General features: G+C 36.8%; 1 protein-coding gene across 3 annotated transcripts in view; it reads left to right on the plus strand.

Moving 5' to 3' along the window:
* Positions 1-23,329, plus strand: part of LOC105219690 (homeobox protein Hmx) — a 59,679-nt gene extending 36,350 nt beyond the window's left edge. For 2 of the 3 annotated variants that reach the window (XR_008470641.1, XR_008470643.1), the window contains exons 5-6: positions 18,258-18,367; positions 21,097-21,122. Coding sequence is in view for 1 of the 3 variants with exons in the window: in XM_029045259.2 (XP_028901092.2) it covers positions 5,592-6,394; positions 18,258-18,367; positions 21,097-21,890 (1,707 nt within the window). In the remaining 2 variants the exon portion in view is untranslated. Of the gene's footprint in view, positions 1-4,848; positions 6,395-18,257; positions 18,368-21,096 lie in introns of those variants that run through there. The other variant, XM_029045259.2, reaches the window with a different exon arrangement.
* The last annotated feature ends 907 nt before the right edge of the window (positions 23,330-24,236 follow it).

The following is a 24,236-nucleotide window of genomic DNA, read 5'->3' on the forward strand; positions in this document are numbered from 1 at the left end:
GAACATCGATATAAATAATGTAAGCTTTGGAACTTGACAGCGTCATTCCCTAAGCGAATTGGAGAAAGCAACTTCGAAGACAAGAAAATTTACAAAATCAAATTGAATTGATTTGGTTAAAAGCTGAGGGTAGAGCATGTGTATGTACATATATGCGTCTGCATATATCAACGAACGGGTATGTAGGTATGAAGTTTTTAGAATCACAAAGCGAACCCAATGCATATCTCCAAAGTGGAAAATGTTATTTCCGACGACAAGTCAAAGAAATGTCGGAAACTGAAGAGGATGAAAGAAGGAGCATTTTGGATTGGAAAGCAGGCGTGGTAAAGAGAGAAAGCTGCAAGCTAGAACAAAAATATTATAATGAAAATAAACAGAAGAAGTTTATAATACATTTTTAAAGTTTTTTGATATTTATTACTTGCACAATTGGTCTTTGGCAACGCCAAACCAGTTGGTACGATGATAATTGTCGTTTCGCAGTGGCAAGAAAAAAAACTGCCTACCCTGACAACAACACGTGCGGATGGGATAGATATCGAGAGCTGAAGAGGAAAGCGAGAAGCATTTGCAGACGTTAGAAGAAAGAGTAATGTAGTAATTCTCGAAAATTTTATGAAAAGATGAGGCAATTTACAGAAGGTTTCGAAGCTCCGTCAGGATCGGGAAGGACCACTCCGAGCCGTTCGATACCAAACGAGGCTTCAGACGGGGTGATTGACTATATTGCGAGTTCTTCAATCTATTGCTGAAAAAAATAATACGAGCGTTACAGCACCGAACCAGCGTTAACAACACAAACAATGTCAGCCTCGAAATCCAACGCAGAATCACTCTTGTCAACAGATGCTTTGGACTGAGTAGGCAATTGAAAAGTAAAGTCTTCTATCGACGAACCAAAATCAAACTTCACAAGTCGCTCATTATTCCCGTCCTAATGTATGGCACAGAAACGTGGACGATGACAACATCCGACGAGACGACTCTTGGGGTTTTCGAGTGAAACGTTTTGCGCAAGATTTACGGTCCTCTGAACATTGGCAACGGCGAATACTGCAATACGATGGAACGATGAGCTGTACGATTTATACGACGACATTGTCATAGTTCAATAAATAAAAAGACAGCGGATACGCTGGCTATGTCATGTTATAAGAATGTATGAAAACACTCCAGCTCTGGTTTCACTGGCTTCACTTGGTGTTTCCAGTTGGCGCCAAAAAGAAAGAAGACGATTCGGCTATAATCGCTTAAGCGGTTTCTACGCCAAATATATAGATGTACATATATAAATTAAGTAAAAAAGTAATAAAAACAATTTAAGAGATATTCGATCAAATGACCATTTGTATTATTTTTACAATATTACTTAATTTGGTATATAGACGAAATTCGATGGAAGAACTTCACTACCACAATAAAGATACAGATAATCATTCGTTCGAAGATACTTCATTTACTTGGTTACATATGTATGAGGGATATGTATGTAAGCACACCATGTAATATAATCTATATAAATACTTAGGTACACTACTTATGTACATACATATGTATTTAGTTGGCAATGGTTTTAAGCAGATTTGTAAGATAGAGTAATTAAAAAGCGTTTTAGGGGTGTTGGTGTTATTTTTATTATTGTTACATCTGTGTTAAGAACCTCACTTCCATTTTCGATATATACGCAGGCGAAATTTCTAACACCCATTACTTTAAGTAGTGTGGTTTTTTTCCCCCAAAACCCACTTGTCTAACAAACTTGGTTACAAACACACCGACATGATGCTTTCGAGTGTTTCCATTCTGAAACGCACTTACCAAAGCAATATCCTAAACAGGATAAATGTAATTGCGCATGAATTTCTACGCATTTTTCCTCCGATCGCCTCCACTTGAACCGTCGCTGCACCATGCGTTGATGCTGCTGCTGGTACTGCTGTGGTGGCTTTGTTTGACTGGTTTTATTACCTTATTCAGCAGTACGCCCTTTGGCGTTTGCTACTGTCGCCCATCCCTCCTACGGCCCACTATCTACAAAGTGGAAGTGGACAAAGTGAAGAAGATAATAAATATGGCGCTGGTGTGAGTGTAACGTTGTGCTTACTGAAAGAAATGTACTTCTCCCGCTCCCAACCTTTATCTTTGTATTCTCGCAGCTTTTCTCCGAACCGCGTAAGGCGTCAGAGCTGATTGGATGGTTCTGTGAGTTGCAACATTTTATAAACGGATACGCCTACCGCACTCAGTAGAACGTTCAATGAGACATATGGCTCTCACAGCGTAGTTATTCTACTGTTCAGCTTTGTAGTTTACCGACTCAGTTGCTTGTTGTTTTTGCGGATATCAAATGCTCAGGAGTTAGGCGAAATATTCCAATTTGATTTTCCGACTCTCGGTAGAGTGGAAATTGAGAGAGAGCGCAAGAACGCTGCAGTTCGAGTGAGTGATATATTTCTTCGGGGTAGCAGCACTGCTCGTCATTTGTACAAAGGGATGAAATGCGCACTCAATGACAGTTCTCCTGGTCTCTGTTTCATTTTCACTTCCCTTTCCTTTGCAAGGAAATTCATGAAGCTATTACAAAATGAAATCGAAACGTTGGACAGTTTTTGTGGTGCTTGAATCGCAATCGAATATTTTCTGAAATTGATTTATGGACTCTATTTATAATTATGTATGTACAAATGTTTTTAGTGCTGATTATTTTCAAATATAAGTTGTGATATTACAAAACGAAAAAAAATACTTTGAGATTTCAGCATGAATTCTATCTTTAAACAATTTTTATGCTCATAAACTCTATGACTTAATACTTTTGGGACGATAAAACGCTGTTGATGCTTGTGTTAATCATTTTTATAATTTTAATACATATTATAATATGTATAATCCTAGGTATCTTTGATGCGATTAAATTCATACTTACATTTCTTTCTCTATATTTTAGATTTATCATAATATAAATTACCAGCTAGCCTAAAAAATAAGTAAAATTTACTTTCTGTAACTAAGGCAAAGTTGAATACGATAATATCAAAGTTTAAGAGCAATATAACTCTGTATTGAACCCTCTATTAGTTTTTAGGAATAGTCTCTCTATAAAAGTACTTTTTTATGATATGAAAATAAATATAAATAAATATGTAATATAAAAGTACGGTTGAACTTCCCTAACTCGAATAACCATAATCCAAGAAAATTTTTCAAAAAGCTGTAAAATATAGATTTATACACAATTTGATTTATTTAATTTGCATACAGTTTTATGTACATACGTTATAACATGTATTCTGTGGTTTTTTAAATAAATTTATACAATCTTTAAGTGTAATATCATATTTTTGATCGCCTAGGGACTCTTTTGAAATTCTGCCTCGATAGTAAAATTTTAATTTTGGAAATTTGTTCGAAATTTTTCTTCTTTTGCCAATTCAAGAGTTCGAGATATGAAAGTTCAATTACGTAGAGGAATACCATGACCAAACATTTAAGAAATGGTGTAAATGCAAATGCTAATATATTCATCGATACTATAATAATAGATAAACTGATACTTTATAAACTATATAATATCGACAATATTTGCTATTTATTAATACAGTTCAGAAATATTGCGAATATTCCATACATGCCCATTTCTTAAATACCATAATTGTTTGCACTTTTCAACCAAACCTTCATACTCTTATATATGTACATATATATTTATGGAATAAATTAAAAAAACGTTATGTTTGAAGATCGAGAAAACGGTTAAATTTACTTAAAACACATTTCTATTTATATTTATGATGTGTTATGTCAATATCCTCACTCCCAATGATACCAGTTGAACTATAATAAAAGAGAACTATTTATATACCACTTGATCTATGTACATATAACCATACAAATGTATGAAATTAAAGATTTCTTGGAATAAAACGAAAACATGTTGTATAATATTTTAGAATGTAGACTCAATCATTCCCCTCAACACTAGTTCAATCTTTCTTGTATAAATAGAAATGTTCCACAATTTGATTTAATTCCATGCCATACGCTCCAGCACATCCCCTCTGACCACTTGTGCACAACGCTTAGCGCCGCCAGAATGTTCAAACTATCTTTTGTGTATAATTTAATAGTGTCACACTTGACCTTTGTATGTGAATTGATTGATTCGCTGGCTGCATGACTGGCTGGCTAGCGCCGTCAAGTCAATGGTTCCCATTCCGACAGTTGTATGGCAAAGCGTTTCGACATGCTTCACGTATCTAGGGGACGATTTGGAAATAAAACAGCAATTACGTATCCTTTAGAATTTAACCAATAGCGAGTGTAAGGGCTGCGGTATGGGGGTTGGCAGGGTACTGAAATCTTACTAACTTACTTAAATGTAAGGAAAACAGACGATTTGATATTTTCTGTAGCAACAATTAAATGCTAAAAAGTGTTGATGCGGTTGCAGAGCAATTGCTGTTGGAGAAAAATAGATAATGGACGTACTGTGCAGAAAACAACAAGAAGGAGTGAGTCGCTCCGTGTGGCAACCGCTATGAAGGTTGGAATTAAAACACAGCCAACCGACCAACCAGCTAACCAACCCCTTGCTAGGCAGTGCACGACAAGTTAGAAGTGATATTGTTTATTCTTTCGCACACATTCTTTACATTGAGTTTTTCATAGGTTGGCTGAGTGGAAAGAGGCGCGGTGTTGTTTTGTTTGTTGATGTGTGTGTGTGTGTGTGAGCAACGACACTCAGCCCCGCGAACAATTTGCAATATGCGAACAACCCTCCTAACGCAATGCGGCATGTCAAGGGTTCTACTATGTAGAGCGATTTCAGATACCATTCATGTGTGTATATGCGTTGGCACAAAACCGGGGAGAACCATTTTAGCGCAAAGACCAAAAGAATTCCGACCAACCACCTCAGTTCTAGTTGTGCAGCGTGGCGACAAAGTATACAATATACAGGTTCGCAGAGCGACTCAAACGACCGGGGGTTAAATCGTGGAAAACAATAAAACTAAGCGATCGCCTAAGAACAAACAAATAAACCAACCAGCAGCCGGACAGACACACAGTCATAGAGACAATCGCATAGTCAGGCGGGCGGCGGTCGAATGCATGCTGTGAAACAGAACACTTTTCATCGAGCTGCGTCGAGGACGATGAAGTTTTGAATTCAAATTTTCAATTTAAATGCGAAGCATAGATGAAACGGTGAAGACGTCCTAACCATTATTGCGGGTATACGAATACGCGCGGCTAAATAATTGTTGTGCTAAACTGAAAGTGTTTTCCAAGTGTGTTCTTTCTGAAATACATTAAAAACGAAATACTATTTAATAATACGTTTACTTAACAAGAACAACTATTTTATGTGTATTTTCGGTAGAATCTTGCGAACATAATGAAACTCCAAAATATACTGCAAATTTGTGATTAGCTGAAGTGATTGTGCTGAAACTTCGTTCCACGTAAAGCAATTGATGCATTTCGTTTAAAACTTTGATAAAAGTGAAAGAAAAAAAAAAAACAAAAACAACCAGTGATACCAAGTAATTGTAACTTTAGCTAAGAGAGTTTATAACACAAACCAAATGTCTTCCTCTGAGGCTGAAGTTGACATCAGCGTAGTGTCCAGCCCGGAACCCAGTCCGGCTGGCTGTGGTAATGGCAGCGATACGCCTTTACGCTCAGCTTCGCCAGCGCCCTCCAACGGAAGTACGCCAACGACGACATCAACGCCAACTACTGCCGCCGGCACACCTACTTCCAATAGTCATTTCCACAGCCCGACCACCACAGCTTTGTCCGCTGTACCGCCGACGGTGCTGCACCATCACCTGCAGCATCACCTTAGCAGCCTAAGCGGTCATCCGGTGGCATTGCATCACGCTTTACACAGCTTCGGACATCTGCATGCGGCCTATCCTGCTCATCAACAGTTACTGCAACACGCAGTGGTCACACCGACGGCGGGGCATATGGCTATGGCTTCTGCGGCGGTGGATCGACTTAGTCCGCCGGCTATGGCTGCTATGGCGCCACATTCGCCGGAGCGTAATGGCAACGATGAAGTTACTTCGTTAACGGGAAATAATAATAACAACAATAGCAAGCTTTTGAATCACAATAATAATAGCGATAGCAATGGCAGTAGTCAGAATATGGCGTTGGGCGGCCGTGGAGAGGCGTGCAACGGTTGCAGTGTTGCGGCCGGAAATGGTAAAGTCACAACGGGCAATGGATTTACAAGTTTCTCCATTTCGAGTATTCTTAGCCGCAGTGAACCGTCGAAAAAGAGTGGCGGTAGTCATAGCGCACAAACGCTGATCACACCGATACCGCAACTGCCACAGCCAGGCGTCGGTGGCCCACAAGATGCGGCAATGCTTTCGAGGTAGGTACTGTAGGTGTAAGTTTACGTATGTATAAACACAAGCTAAGAAATCGAAACTATAATGCCAAATTAAAGAATGTTTAAAATTCCACAAGAAGAAAGTTGGAAAATGGGATTTCTTAAATTGTCTTTAAAGAATTTTCCATTGCTGAAGGTTTACTAATATTACAAAGTTTTTGTTTTAATATTTTATATATGATTCTTGCCTTTTGTAAGATATTAGGCTCAGAAATACTGATATTTATTTTTGATGGAGTGTTTATGTGAACAACGAAAGGCAACGAAGGCAACCGATAAATTGTGATCAACTAGTTTGTAAAAATATGATCAGTTAAAGAGAACTAGACTATGGTTTTCAGTCATATCCATTGATGCATCCCCTAGAGATTTTTTAAATATGGCTTAGATGTTACTTGATTCTATGAGTAGCGTTAGAATAGAAATATCTCACTACATGCCGAATTCTAAATAAGACCTCCTCCATATGGGGAAGATATCCTCAAAGAATCGGAGGCCATAGCAGATACCTATTACTTCGATCGAAACTATTATTTATGAGTAAAATCTTAACCAATGTAAGTTTAAATACAGTTTCTTCTTCTTTTTCGTGTTCTGTAAACATATTTGACAAACGGTCATAACACATCTCCGGAGTTGCTACCATTTTAATTAAACCGGTCATGAAAAATTGCATAGTTGATAAATTAACTAAACGTTAACTCAACGACTTATTTGCGCTTAAATTAATCATAACTCCAAATTAAATTAATGCACTATGTATGTATGTATGTGTGTGTATGTGCCCACCTGAAAATGAAATAAACCAACAAAGACGCCATTGATTGCACGCAAGATGAATAAACAATAAAAACAATTTTCAGATGATAAAATGATAAAAATTTCATTGCGCAAACACACGTCAAGCGAAGCGCCAACGAGTCACGCATGCGCCATGACACTGAATTGCAGGGGAATGCATAACATTTACACCTTAGTGGCTTGATACCCTCAAGATATAATTGGCATTACGCTTTTTCAACAACTAACTGTTCATGAGTTAAAATCCACGAAAATGTTGTACGACTACAACAACATACACTCAGTAGAAGCCTTAAGTCAGCGTTGATCATGGTGGCTCGTGCTCGTGCTCATGAATGCGGGAAAGTCAACTGTTGGCACCGTCGACGGCGCATCCGACTGCTGCTGATCGTTATCTACCCACGCGCTGGCGCAGACGCGACCAGTGTTGAAGGGGCGCGTGCGCACATACGCGTTTAATGAAATGAAAATGATCATTATTAAAGCCTCAAATGTCAAAATACCAGTTGTGCATGGTGTACGGACGCCGCGATGGATGACCAAGCGCTGGCCACTTCGCCCTTTCCCTTTTTTAAGTTCAGTTCTTTGTTTACTGTTGCATTTTTTTCTTATCGAAATCGCATTGTTGTTATTGCGCTTAAATAAATGGTGGAGTGAATGCCAGGATTACCAAAGGATCACCACACGTTCATATGTACATACACATGAGTACTCGGTTGCATAAGAATATGTATGTAAATATTCCGTTTTAGTCCGGTGGGGGAGATAATTTAAGTGCAACATTTTTTTAATTCAACACATTCGTTAATCGCTTGACGTAATATGATCTTTGATTACGAAATGTTTTATTTTCGCCCTCTTACTTTCTGTTCTTTTTCCATATGGAATTTATTAATGAGCCCAACGGCTGGCAGCAGTTGGCTCTTAATAGGTGCGTAAATTCCGATTATTGTTGCTTTTAGTTAGCGTTGACCTGCAATCGCGTTGCCGTACAACTTAAGGATATTTAACATAACTACATACATACATATGTATGTATATAGGCACTGGAATACGAAATTAGGAAGTTTAATTAAATTTTGATCAGATGTTCAGCTCATTTTTGGTAATTTAATGCTTATAATTAAGTCTATATGCATTGGGTTTTCGTGCACATTAATCAGCTTGTGACCCACTAATTGACGTATGTATAGATAATAACAAAAAAAAATTAGTATATATAAAACATTGGCAAATATAGCTCGGAGTTTAGTGTTGATGGAATTGATCGTCAAAAATAAGTTATTTATGTTAATTGAACCGTGATAAAACCGGAAAAGCAATATATTTTCTATTAAAATGTAAATGAATTCTCGATTTCAAAAGTTAGTATTTCGAAAACTCTTGCCTTAATAAGACTATATAGACATTTGAATCAAAACGCAAAATGCTTTTCATACAACTCTGGCAGCCGTCATTTGACGTAGAATCTGAACGGACTATGAGAATAAACAATATATCCAAAAATTTTTGTTTTCGAATTGTTTAGTGCTTTATTCATCTATTTTTCATTGAAACCTAATTAATTTTAAATTTTTTTCTTAACAATTATTTCACCTTTTTTAAACAATAGTTATGTCACATATTCGCTGAAATCGGAATATATTTAATATATGTACAAATAGTTGTGTAGAAAAAGCGAAGTGTAAATACCTTCTCGCCTACTTTCGATGAACTTAGGTTGATACATTTGAGATCCGAGCGAGTTGGTGAAAATCAAAGCCTTAACTGAAAAAGTGTTAGGTTCAAAGGGTTTTAAGTGTGATGCCCGTAATCTCAATCGCAATCGGAGATTTTCAACATATATTTCTTTGTATTTATTTCAATAAACATCTACCTCAAAAATATTCATATTGGTATTAATAATTAAATTTTTTATTGTAAGCTCTTACAATTTATTTGAGGTTTTGATTTTTTGGAAGAAATTTTCGAAAAGAAAGAATTTTCTAAAGTTTTGGTTTCAGGTCGGCTGTTATAGATTAATATAAATTGCAAATTTAGATTTCTTGCTAAGAGCATGCACCGAAGGAGGCTTTTTACTAAGACATTTCGGTATATAATATTTACAATCTCTCTAATAAACCAATGTCATCAAAATGGGAAATTCGAAAATTAATTCTTTATCAAATCAGGCACTGTTAGTTGTTAGTTCCATTAACGCCCCCATTGACTGTCAAGCAGTGTAGAACAATTTTATAGCGATTGTAAAAACTTTTAAAAAGTTTAACAATGGAATATGCTCTGTCAATTTAATGCAAATAAAATGAAAATCTTACTAATTCAACCATCTCATGCCAATGAATGAATTCGAGTGCGAAAAACTGAAAGCACAAATAAAACTAAATAAAACCGAATATTCAAAAGTGCACTCCACACGGTTGCAAGAGTCTACGTATGTACAACCGAGTTAACGGTAAAATAGCTCCACGAATCCTTAAAATGCAACAAAGCCTTTATCTGTATGTAATTTAATATTGTTGAGAATGTGCACGAACATGCAAACATGAGACTTACATACTTATTCACAAATGAACACTATTATATGAGAGTGTTTGTACATAAGTACAGCATGAGTACAGGGATAAAAATGGCAGTTATTTTTGGACTTCCAGCCATCAAGTTAAGCTGAAGCGAGATGAGTTGAGTTAGAGGTGAGTACAAGATTAGACAGCGAGAATTGCCGAATGAGCAAGGATCGTAGGAAACACCTAAGCAACCACCAACGGTGTACATTGTGAAGGGTGTCGGGCTGAAAAAGAAACACCAAAAAGCAAGTTAAACATACTTAGTACATACATATATATGTATGTGTATGTAACCATTGAAAATCACAAAAATTCGTAAATGAATCTCAGCTCTATGTGATATACTATATTCAAGGGATATTTTGCTTCAGCAGTTGTGCTGAGGAAAATTGCATTCTGAATGAGTAGAGCACACAAATTTGAGTGTCGCCAGCGATTATTATATAGTGAAGTTTTTCACATTTACATTTATTTCATGGTATCGGCTGTAACAATTAAATAATTAGTATTTGTTAATAGAATTTTTGTTTTTTAAGTTAAATATGTGGACGAGTAATCAGTGAACCAGTGACGAGTGATCGTTAAATTAGTGTGTGATTTACTCTCTAGTTATAATTAGATATATATATATATAATTAGAATACCCCATTTCACTGAAGTATTACGCAGTTAGATTGTGTACTTTCTATTAAAAATATGCTTAAACACATCTATGTTTATATTTTCATTCCAATAATTATATTGGTAAATCAGTTCACCGACTCACAAGAAGTGCTATTTTTCATTGCACAACTGTAATGTACCACTGCTGCACACTCCAGCTGGATACGCAGAGCGACGCACTCATATTTACTACCGTGTGCCTTTTGTGTGTGTATAATATGTTGTTTGTATGTATGTTCATTCTTGTATGCGCATATTTTACAATTTTGTCCGTTTACATTTGTAATTATCACATAATTACAATCCAATTGCTGTGCTATGCTTTACGCTGCTCAATGCACACAAACATGCAACAGACACCAGTATACAAGCCCCGATTGCTGCATTACTTAAATCAGGGGTCGGAGGGGTACTTTCGGCATACATTTGTGATGTTATTTGAGCGAGTATACATCAAAATAAGCTTATTCAGATGAGATTAACATTCGCGCAAAGTAATATTGGTGCATATGCACCACATAAGCGTATTTATTCAAGGGCATAGAAATAAATATGTTTGAAATAAAATGTGTGGCCTTCATTGCAAGTTAATGGAAATATTGTATTTCGCTTAGGAAATCAAACACTGATCTTGATTTCATTCAACTTGGTCCAATTCCGGACTGCCTTTTAGATAAACTGGCAGACAGTCGAGCAGTCTTTCGATTTGGGTTGACAATTTGTGAATTGACTCGCGATGCTTATCGATGACGAAAGGCACATAACGCACTCGCTACGCGTGATTGGCGTATAAAATTCAATTTAAAAATTTGATTCTCACAAAAGTATGAAAGATTAAAATCTGTTTTGAGGCGTGCCATTGGAAAGAACCACTGTTACTGTTTTATGCGGTTTCCAAAGCCCCTTTGGGAAAAAAGGCGTGTCGCCACTGGCACGTGCAGTTGAGAAATTAATATTGCAAGTGTTGCAAGATAATCTCAAAATTATGTGTCAATTGTGATAATTTGCGGTTGATTTATTTAGGGCTTCGGAGGTAAAAAAAAAAAGAAATGAATAGCTAAAGCATCAAAAGTAAAGCAGACAAAATTTCCACTCAAGAAACGTACATTATTTAAATAATGCTGCTACTTTATCTCTTATTCACTTACCCGACATTTTCTCCGCGCCGCCGCAGGTTAAAATGTCACTTCTGTGACTTTATTTTACTAGTAGTACAGCTTGTAGCTATTTGTTGTGCTAATTACGCGCATTTAAATCAGCTAATGTCAACCAAAATTCACAGCAAATTGTGAAAATATTGCCCGTGGCCACGCGCCGCTAAAACAATAAGTCTTGCGACCCCAACAATTTGAATGTAGCCAGCAATGTTACCAAAGTAGCTGCCATTAATTCAGCCAAAACTGTCTGAAGGATGATGTGAAATAAATCCAGAGCTTATTGCGGGTATTTTTGCTTACCTGCGGGCATAGGCACACAGCCGTATTGACATCCGAGGCGGAAATGCTGCGGTGGCCATGTTGATTTGCGGCTATTAACACGAGTCCCCCCAGCAGAAGAACAAAACTGCAACTAACCACCGGTCGCCTTGAGCACTAGCTAAAAACAACAATGATTTGTGTTGTGATTGCCCAAACAGCCGTTATTTTTGCCGCACCAACTTCGTTTGGGTTTCGTCTTTTCGTGCGCCCGGTTGGTAAATGTCACAGCAATGACTAAATGTCATCACCCTCTATGTTGGTGTGGCATTTACAAATATACTGGAAGAAGTACATATAAATATATTTAATGAATTAACATATCATAGTATTTATTCAGTAAGTTCGTATTTTTTGAATTTTATACATACTATATGCAATCATATATTTCATTTGAACAATTTCGCGTATAAAAAATACTCCTTTAAACAGTATTTTGTGAAATATTTATTTGTAAATTCCAAAAGCACAGTCGTGTGCAAAAAAAGGTCTTGCGGTGGACATGAGATATGATGATTGGTTCATCATATTTCGATAGCACATTGATAAATCTAGTTAATGGACGAAGGAACAAAGAAAATATTCAAATATGAATTTTTTGACAGATTTTTAATAAAAAACTCACTTTTTTGGTCAAATTTTCGGCATATATTGGCTCGCAAAAATTAGTTGTAATAATAAAAAAAATATCCTTCGTTCATTAACTAGATATTGTTATATCAGAGATGTCTGTAAAATTTGAACAAAATCACTTCATAACTTTTCGAAAAATCGTATCCACCGAATTACAAAAATTAGTTAAGATTAAAGTTTTACATTCAAACTGACGTGCCCTGTTGGACGGAACTTCCAACTGGTATATCTCTTAGAATTTTACTCGGATTGATTTAATATTTTTGGATAATATTTTAAACATATTACACTATTTAATAAGACAACTTTTTTGTAAATTTTTAAAATTTGAAATCAACATATCCCTTAAGTGAACATCTAAAGTTGTATTCGAACTTTTTAAAGCGAAATTAACAATAATTAAATGAAGGACAGTCATTAAATAAATCGATTGTATTTTTAAAGACAACTTAATCAATATCATGGCAGCTATTATAAGAATAAACTAGCGAGACAAGCGCATGTGTCTCTTTCTAGTATAACTGCGATATTTATTACATGCAATTCCTTCTTGATACGTAGCAAAGTACAGCATATTTAGTAATTTTGCCAAACTATCCACTTAAAGCTTCACTCTGGCGTATCCTAATTAGCTCAATGCTACACTCACACAATCGGATATTGTTACAAATGCAATCAATTGTCTACGATTAAAGGCAATCATTGAATGCTGTTGCGTGTGATTGTGTAAGCGCGGGTAAATGTAAAAATTAAAATTAGAAATTTAAGCATTCAAATTACCCAGATCGTTCATGCATGCAAGATTTAAATGTAATTGGCTGCATTTATAATAACTTTGCTGCTATAAGCTGCGGCACACAAACACGCTCGCACACTTTTAGATACTTAAAGGCACTTCTTATTATGTATGTATGTCCAGATACGTGTGTGTGCATTTAAATATAACTACATAAATATAAATATTCAATACGTCATTGACATTTTCGTATTCAAGCGCTAACATGCTGGGACACCGTCAAGTTGCGGGTTAATCAGCGGGCCAACTGCTACCTATGTGCCAATATAGTATAGTACATATGCGTATTATGTGAGTAGCACTTGAGCAACCACAGCATATCAAAATATTAGCAGCGGCTTAAGTACTACAATTTTTCCTCCTGAATGACTCTGTTGCCCTGGGCGAAAAATGCTAGCGTCATTAAGCGGGATTACGCATACAGCTTGTGAGCCATAAACAAGCATGCATTCATATGTAGTAGTAAAATAGTTTTCAAAATAATGATTGCGTACCTGGACCATTGTGCGCAGATCCCTTCTAATATACTTTTTTGATGTCGGCATGATTGTGTGTGTGTGGTGTAAATATTGCATTGACATTTGGCAACATTTTCATTTAGTCTTTTTGGCTCTGGCATTAGTATTGTTCGGTGATTAGCAATATATTTGTTTGGGTTCAGTGAGGCAACAAAAGAGTCGGGGTACAAGGGCCGCAAGTAGTATAATACTTTCATGTGGTCAAGTAGTGGATTGTTAAAGAGAAATTAAAATAAGGAAAATAAGGAAATAATAATTTACTTTTTCCAAAAAATATAGTATGTATATGCATATGTATCTTTAAAAATGAGAGTTTAAAGCAATAAAATATTATATTCAAGAAATCTTAACACATATTTTGTATCAGTATATGTAAGTACAAGCGCTCCTAAAGTGCTGAGTTTATAATTCTTCTGCATAAACAAAGGCAAAAATTTTAGTAACAGTTAGATAATTCCGCAAATAGTTTGTCTTGCACTCGCACTTGCACATGCATGCATTGTTGTTTGGTTTTTATTCCTTGTCTATTAGAGTAAATAAAAGCCTTTCAATAAGCTCTTTCTAAATTGACGATGTAAACATGAACTCGTTCAGCACATGAAGAACGCTTCATGAAACCCCACAAATGCCATAATTTCCACTTGACGCTAAGCTGTTTGTTGTTCTGCTAGTTGTTGTAATTGTTTTTCGCAATCCACTTTATGATTGCTCAAAAACTGTTCAACCCACTTTTGTATTGCTTGCACCTTCTGGGGAAGAAAACTTTACGGCGCTGATAGACTAACATTCTGTAATAACTGCTTAGGGCTTTGTAGTTGTGAAAGTTCGTGAATATGTTTGTATGCAGACAAACAAAAAAAGTAGTAGAAAACTAAGTTAAGTTAGTCTCTGCAATAACAAAATTCTGTACAATCAACTGGTCTTCTAATAATTCTAAATCGGGTGTTGAATTTTAATACTTGGCTGGACCTGAACTCAATACCTGTTCCATTGTCTGCTCTCGCCGTATGTGAAAATATTCAATATAATGCTCTCTCTTTCTTTATGGCTTTTAATAAAAAGAAATACTTAAGGACAGTTATTAAAAAGTAGTTTTCATTTCATATTCAAAATTAGTATTTTCAGTAAGTAATGAAAGTGCAATTACAGTAGTTTTCCGAAGTGTTGTTTGTTAAACCGAGTACTTACAAATTCTCGATGTTCGTTATTTAAGGTACTCAATGTAACAAATTTGCATGTTCGTTATAAGCGGTTTTCGTTAAAATGAATATTCGTTATTTCGGAAAGCTACTGTAATGTTGCCAACATTGCCAAGCCGCCTATAGAAAATTGATATGGAAGAGTATTGATTTATTTACAGCGCGGTAGCTTTTTCCCGAACATTTTATTGCTGATATCGTGTTTATTTTTTCCTTTTGCACTCAGACATTTAGCGGTGATTCGTTTTTTAGAATTCGGACTACATTGTTTATATGTTGGTTGCCGGTATTTTGTTACCTTGGCCAAAGCGAAAGAGGTCAGGGCAATGCGAATGTCGTAATTTACTGCTGACCAGTTCGCCGGGCTAGAAAGACTTCAGCAGAAGCTAGCGAATCAGAGAAATTGCATCAGACTAAAAAATACAAAGCAGACAAAATAAACCGAAATAAATAATGGTAAAGAACACATTGACCCGGGTGGGTGGTGGAAGTGCACGGCAGGTGAGTGTTGGTGGAAACGTATAAAAATCACAGTTGCAAGAGACAGACTATACGGGTCAATAGCTATACGGTCAAGAAGGGTTAACGGAATGCCGCAGGATGGTGCCGTTGCCCAGTGGTGTGCGTGGGAACATGAAACTGGGCTGTTGTGCGGGTTCTATGGGGTTTGGCAAGCGTTTGGTGGGCTGGACTGGCGTGGAATGCAACATAAAACGTTTTAAAGTTGACTTTTGTTGGCTTTAATTGTGTATTAAAATTGCACTCGAAAGCAGGTGCAAAGCAACTGAGAAACGTGCGAAAGTGAAAAAAATAAGATACACCAAGTAGGAATATGGTTACAGTTGTTGAGGGAAAGGTGTAATATCGAAATCGACAAATAATTAAATGCAAGCGAAAGTGCGGAGGGTTTGTGGGAAATTAATTATTTACTGTATTGTATTTTAAGTGTTTGGCATTTCATTTATGCGAAATCCTACTAACAGAATAAGTATGAACTTCTTAGTATGCATTTGGGTGCTTTGTATGTACATATGTTTATATGTATACGAGTATATGCGTAAATGAATAAGTAGATACAAATATTTGTGGGAATTCGTCGCAAAAATGTCAAGCGTTTAACATTCAAATGTCAATGAAAGTACGAAAAGCCAAAAGTGACAGCTTATCGCATTAAAATTGGCTTATAAAATAACAACAAAAACGCTGGTAGCGCTACCAGGTAATTCAAAACTCATGTGATCTGTTGAGTTGAGCGGAAATTCAAATAAAAGACAAACTTAATTGGATGGATTCCGATAAGCGCAATTATGTGTCGACTCTTGAGAAGTAGAATTATTTTGAAGCGTGCAAAATGTTTTAGTACAGAGCGTAAACCCGATAAAAAATTCACGATTAATATAAGAAAGCGACGGAAAATGTTAGTTTTATTTTTTCTTGTGTACTCGTTATTGCAGATTAATTTTGGTGATTTAAGAAGTCATATTACACACATAAGAAGTAAAAGTAGTAAAAGGCTTGGCTGTCTTAGCAGAAGTTGAAGTGTAACCGTTTTCTTAGTGGAAAAAAGGGTAGCTTTGGAGGATAAATTTTGTGCTTAGGTGTATATACATATATGTATGTATATAAGCTGGTATGTGGTTGATAAAATAGATTTTGATACAATAATTTACAGCTGTGGTGAAAATAATAGTATTCCATCGAAAATTCAACGAAATTAGTGTGAAACTGCAAAATACAGGTTATCCATCGGTAAATATGTGAATAAATTTAAGCGGTATTTTTCTATCAATTACACGAATTTATTATAATATTAACTTTATATGCCTATTCGACTACTATTATTTGTTTCCCAACTGTATACAGAACATACATATCTCTAATTGGGGCAGTATGTATGTGTTTTGAGCTCTGCCCTCCAGCATTTCAGTGAAAGGTAAAAATAAAATCAAAGCCAATAAGATAAACATCTCAATCAACAGTCTACTTTATAAGCTGTCATACAAAACCAACTAACCCCTCTGCCCGCGCTTATCGACCCGTATCCGGACAACACTCGCTGACAGTATAAGCACCCCTTGAAAGCGCTGCTGCAGGAAGTATGCCCGCTTTAACGAAATCACTTAAGTGCCTCAACCATTAGAAATCAGAAACCTACCACCCACACTCCACTCCCGACTCCATCAGACTTAACCACACACATACACACACAAGTTGCAAAAGTTTTCCTCATAAACGCCGCGCAACCCTCAATTACCCCACCAACAGTGCCATCCACACCCACACTCTCTGCCCTGCATTGGCTGCCACAACATCTTTGGCTTTCGTGGCGTTCGTTGTTTGTGTGCGCTTGAATGATTCGAGTTGAGAGTTTGATTTAGCACATGATATAAATAAATAAAATGTATTTATTAAGATGCTCTTTTGCGCTGAATATCGGAAATGCGCCATAATGCAAAGAAGCTGTTCGAGATTGGTGTGCCGATTGGCGAGAGGGGAAGCGGCTGATTATGAGGGATGTGAGCAAGTAGCAAACAGAACGTATAGTGTGCGCCAAATGGGGAGGAGCTATTAAGTGCTCGTGTGTTTGGGTTTGAGCGTTTAAGTAATTTGTACAAGGGATGAACTTACTCGGGAAAATATTGACTATAAAGACACCGTTCTTCCTTCATCTGGAAAGAAATGCAAATACACTTCTATCGGGTGTTTTTAAAGTGTGTAGTTTTCAATGAGGCATTAATTTCTTCGGAGTTGGTCTTTTTGGCAGCTGTTTCTTGATTTATAATCAGTTTGAGCAGACTTTCTCCGGAAGAAGGAGAAATTGTTCGTTGGAATGTGTTTTATTTCTTCTTTAAAACCACATGTTCAAATGAGCACCCTTTATATTTGGACTTTAGGGAATTATTTACTTAAGATTGGATTTATTTGGTTTCCGCCTAAACTTTTTATTTACAATTGGATATGTTTTGATATCCTATCCGTATAAACTAATTATTGTGTAGATATTAGTTTGTAGAAAAAAGAGGTTCAAGAAAGGTTACATTTATTTTTTATTAAACCGTGCCACATTGCAGTGACTCAGTACTAATTATATTTAATGAAAAAATAATAAATGATAATTATCTAAAAATAAGTATATGTACGCCTTGTCGATCACTAATAGCAATAAACTCAACTTCTTCGTTTTTCTTAATTACAGATTGGGTTTCATATCACAATGGGGTGCTCTAGCTGGTCGTTATGCCGCGTTGTGTCCTCCAGGCTGGCCATGGGCGCCACAACGTTTGCCTTTTCACAGTCCCACACATGGTAAGTACCGGTTAAAGGAATATTTATATTATTATTTCACCATTTACACACTCAAAGCATCGGTTGGCTATATTGTGTGAACTTTTTAAGAAAAATGGAATGCCAGTTCTCATTCTTCTTCCAACAATCTTGTTAGCATTATTGTTTTGTATGTTATTGTAAGCTTCAAAAGGTGGAGCAGCAAATATCTTAATTTCATTATTAATTTTGAGACCAGTGCAGCACCAGTGTGTTAATCAGCGATTGAATGCTAAATGCTTTGATGTGTTATCATCCATTCAGATGTGTTTTCCAAGTCTTGGGGGTTGTTTTATTGAAGCGGATGTGATTTTGTTTTGGTTTTGCTTGATGTGATCCATTTTTAGATCTCATTTGTTTAGGCATTAACAAATTAACTGATTAAAGCACAAACAGCGATTTAAAGTATATTAAAAGATTGTGTGTGTATGTAGAAACGCAGAATAATTGCCCATAAAATTTTGAATCAATAAAAAGATCAAAGGAAAGGGCAAGGGCAATTAAATATTTCTAAAAAGTCTTTTTTTGAAATTCGATTCCGAATATTTTAGTTTTGGAGACTAACTTCGAAATTCGGAGAATACAATTATTTAACTTACCACTCAATTTCCCGGAAAAAATTGGTTTGGTACAATATCCAGAAAATATCAAATTATAAAAAAAAATTATATATTAGTAAGTAACTCTACAACTGTGTCCAACATACATGCAATCTTTCCAGGTGTATCCAACCATTCTTAGCGAATTTCAAAAATGGCAAATACCGTGAACCCCACAGCTTTAAATTAGTGCTCAACTTGCTTTGCATTTAAATTACAATGCAATAGTAATGCTTTGAGGAATTCACGCTATGCCTTTGACAAGTGAATTGGCAACATGTAATGCTGCTTAGTTTACAAATATGCCGCTATGCGTAATCGCCACTTTGCATAATCGTCGAATTCTTTGTGACATTCTTGAATGTTGCCTTCGATTAAATTCCCTTCTGTCATTGCTCGCCACTTTGCTTTTCAATTTGCAGTCAATTTGAAGCCTACAAAAGCCTTACACACACACACAAGTGCAATTGCATGCTTGACTATTAGCAGCAGTGTATAACAGGTGCCCCTACCACTTGCTGACCAATCCGCCAACTTTACGCAGTGCATTGCATTCCCGGTGCTTCGATCGGTTTTCAATTAATTGCAATTTGTAGCCGGGATTAAGTTACGCTGCTTAAGTACATCGCGTCGGTTGAGGTTTTTTGCACCACAATGCACTGCCAACTGTATGCCTGAGTGCCTGAGTAGGCGGATTAACTGTCTGGTCAAAGCGTCGTGTGTGGAATTTTAGCCGCATATTCACATGTACATATACTTTATACGGGTATATTCTGTATTGGCTGGAGGGCGCAGCGTGTTTACGCGCATTACCAATAGTTTAAGCCTATTTAATTGGCCTCTTAAATTAAGTAACTACAATCGCAATTGAATTTGTTCATGTAAATTGGCCTTAAGTTTGTACGTTATTATCACCGTTGGAATGTACTTAAGTAAATAGCGGAGTAACACACATGTTCAAATATTTGCTAAATACATCACATGCCCTCTAGGAAATTTAAAACCAATAAAATGTTGCAATCATGCTACTGTAATATAATAATTAATGTTGCGTTTTTTAATTTTCCGATTTCTGAGATTTTACTATTGAGACAAAATTAAAAAAATGAACTCGGTGAAATCTTTGAGATTTACGTAACATGAGTCTTAATTTATGTTATATTATTTTTTCAACAGGGTCTGGTTTTGCTTGCAACATACATATGTATATACTCGTATGCAGGTTTACCAGAGCAAACATATACGCAATGACACTTTAGCATTTCAACCAATATATATTACAAGTGCAAAATGTTTGCATCTACATACATTAGAACATCACTTCAACATATGGACATAACGTGAACATAAACATTAGGGAAATACTTTTTTATTAACCAAATAATTCTGATTTGTCTCTACTAAACTATAGAGATAATGTTAAAATACACGTTTCAATTCTTGATTTAAAATCTTATTTTCTATCTTCTCCAAGCCAACATAAGTTTTCACACAAAAGAAAGAACTTAAAACAAATAAGTTATGATTGCTTCTACTTTGTTCTAATAGGTTAGTTTTGGGTAATTCCATCGACGGACAGCCATTTTAGAAAACATGTCAACATACTGGTTTACATAGTTAAAGTGCGGAGGATTTAGCACTCTGTGGCTGTAGCAATGAATAAAAGTGGAAAAACAAACGCCCACCAGCTGCCACTTAATTGCATTTCTCACCACTAAGGCATATTAACAATATACATACAAACGAACATATTTAACGCTTACGCAAAGTTCCATAAAATATGATTTCCAACATCTAGCAAACAAAACTCTCTCCACTCGAGCGAGTATGCAGTTGAGAGAGCTTGCTCACTGCTCCTGCGCTTTGAGCGCGCATTGAGAAGCTCAAAGTGAGTGAGTTTAAATGCTGTAAAATCAATTTGCTAGCAGAAGAAACATTAGCACAAGCAGTGCGGTGGATAAGGGTCGCATTAGAAGCAACCCCGGAAATCAGGGGTTTTCTGTCTGTTGGTTCAACCAACAAAATAACGATTCCAGTTCAACACGTATTACTCTTAAGCATATATAGCCACCCAGACTAATTAGATTCTCTCGTTTCTCTTTGTCATTGCAGACAGTTCCTCAACCAACACAACGGAGAACCCTTCCTCACCTACGTCGCTCAGCCCAAATCATATAGGAAATAACAACAGCAGTAGCAATAATCACGGCAACGTTGGCAACAATGGCCATAGCAATGGCAACAAATCGCCATCACCTCATGGTTACAGTCACAGCCAACAACAACATCCTCACCTGACACATCCGCATCAGCCGACAACGCCCACTAGCAGTAGCGGCGGCAACGCCGGACATCCATTGCTTAGCCACCACAATTCGCATTCGAATTCCAGTTATTTACTGCCCAGCAGTTCCAATGAGTCGGACGACGATGGCGAGGAGATTATCGAAGAAGACGACGGCAATGATGGACCCTCGGACGGCTCTTCGCCACAAGGAGGTGATGCGAACCAAACGAAACGCAAGAAAAAGACTCGCACAGTGTTTTCGCGTGCGCAAGTCTTTCAGTTGGAGTCCACATTTGATCTGAAGCGCTACCTCAGCTCGTCGGAGCGCGCCGGCTTGGCCGCCTCACTGCGTTTAACAGAGACACAAGTGAAAATTTGGTTTCAAAATCGTCGCAACAAATGGAAACGTCAGCTGGCGGCCGAATTGGAGGCAGCCAACATGGCGAATATGGCGCATGCCGCACAACGTTTGGTGCGCGTACCAGTGCTCTACCATGACGGCTCTGGTGCGGGATTTGTGCCGCCACCACCTCCACATCATCATCCCATGCAGTATTATGCGGCGGCAGCAGCACGCAACACAAGCCCACCACGGCCACCGCTCTCTTCGTTGGTATAGGGCGTGGGGTGCCTGGCGGCCGCAGTGGCACCTAACTGCGGGGGTTCAATCTCGTTGTTAAAGCCGCCATACCCCAATCATGTACCACCAACGCCAACACCGACATCGCCATCGATGCACGATATGGATGACTCGGACACGGAGGAGGAAGCCGCCATTGATGTGGAGGCCGATGAGGAAGAGGAAGAGTTGTGTGTAACGCAAGCTCCGTTAGCGCACGACAAAAGGGATTCAGCAAGCGGTGGAAGTAGTGGTACTGGTGGCAGTGTCGTGATGCGGAAAGCGACACCATTCGAGCTGTTGGCGAAAAGTGTCAATTGCCTGGAGATGCACAGCAGCGGCAGTGGCAAGGAGCTGAGTATCAACAGTGCTGGTGGCGCCGCTAATGACAACGGTGTCGAAAGATCCACCACAGTGCACAAGGTGTACTAACTGAATGCATGAGAAGGAGGGAGGGAGGTACAGGGTTTCCCACACTCGTTGGAAGAATCCCAAAGTGTTGTACATTTTTATTGAGTCATGGTGTAGCAAAGATTAACGGGAGCGGAAGTACAGACAAAATTGGTTTCACAAACAAAGAATTTCAATTGCTTAAGTGCAGTGGGAAAGTCGCAACAAATCTTCAGAGCTAACTGAAACGAGCTACATTCGTGGCAGAATGTGCGTAGAAGGTGTTGTGCAAGTTGAGTGTTTCCCTAAAATGTTAGTGTAAATATGTAAACCTTATTGTGGTATGAAAAAACGAAAGTGCTAAATAAGTACGGTAATCAATGTTCAAACGTTTAGGTTTCCAAGTAAACGAGCAACAAAGCCATATTAAACTATCCATATAGAATAGGAAAGATCTTTCGCATTTGTAAAAAGTCGTTCTCTTTCGATTTCCTCTCTTTACTGCTAAATTTGTAAATAATTGAATGTAGGCGTGCGGCGTCTCTTTGCTCAATATTTGTGCTTACTATTTATATAATCTAAAAAAAATATTTGTGTGTATGTATTATAATTACCTATATACCATTATAAATGTATGTGCAAATGTATGTACATTCAAACTACCAAGAGACTTAAAAAAGTCGGGATTGTAAAATAATGTTTGAATGCAAGTCCCTATGTGCGGTTATGTATGTTTGTTTTGTTAGCGACAAGTTTTTTTGTTAAGCATTGTATATGCGATTATAAAGTATGTTCATTAAGTCATACAAACTAGTTGTGTAAGAATTTATGTCGCGTCGCATTGTTGTATGCAAACACGCGTGCAAAGCCAAAAAGTAGTTTACATATACATATACATATAAATCTTATATATAAACATATAAATTAATACTTATTACTCTAATTAATACAAGTACTTAATTACACTAATAATAATTACAAACTTACAATTGGAATGATTCCCAGATAGCGTGTAGTTAAATTATGCCATAATAAATGTTAATATCATACCTAAGAGAAAATTATATAAAAATAATAGAATAAATAATAAATTGCTTATTTATGCAAAATTGAAATATTCAAATTAAAATTGATTGTGCTTTCATTATTATGCTGTTGATGTCTTGAAGATATATAGCGTAAGTTCTTCTTAAAAACGATTTTGCACACATTTGGCTCCTTTTGAGGTTTGCTCCATGACGGTGGATTCGTGATCTTTGTATTACTCAGTCTTTTTAATTTTTAAAGACGGCAAGGTTTCTTCTTCTTCTTCTTTAATATTTAAAAGAACGAACTGGGATTTTTAATAGAGCGGGCTAATATAGAACTATAATTTAGGAACGCGGACGATGCCACAAGCAGTACTATCTTTAAAAAGTAGTGTTAACGAGAATAATAGGAACACCTGCATTATATGTATATTTTTGACTAAAACCCATAAAAATATGGTTATGATATTTAAAGTTTATTATGAACTTAAAATTTCCCAAGGGTCTTAAAAATGAGGTAAATTAAGAAAGAGAGTATTTTTAGGTATCGGAGCAACATATGGTATTATAATGCCATCCCGCTGTGTAGCCTCCATTTGGTTTGAAAATTTAGGGAATCCAATTTTGAGAAAATTTAATTGTATTTTTGTACATCGAAAATAAATCTTGAAATTTTTACACTCTCGAGGTATTATTGTGTACCCCCTTCATAATGGCTATGTGAACGCTTTTAACGCATGAAGGAGGGCTTATATCTTTGTTTATCGAATTACACAGCCTCTTAGCCTTGTTAAGGAGCTAGGAGGGTTTCAGAGGTTGAAATCAAGGGTATTTTTATACTCTCGCAACAAAGTTGCTAATGAGATTAATATAGTTTTGTTTACATCAAGGTTGGATGTAAGTCGTGAAACTAAACGAGTTAGATATA

The sequence above is a fragment of the Zeugodacus cucurbitae genome, chromosome 2, assembly GCF_028554725.1.
Source record: "Zeugodacus cucurbitae isolate PBARC_wt_2022May chromosome 2, idZeuCucr1.2, whole genome shotgun sequence".
In the NCBI taxonomy this organism is placed as follows: Eukaryota; Metazoa; Arthropoda; class Insecta; order Diptera; family Tephritidae; genus Zeugodacus; species Zeugodacus cucurbitae.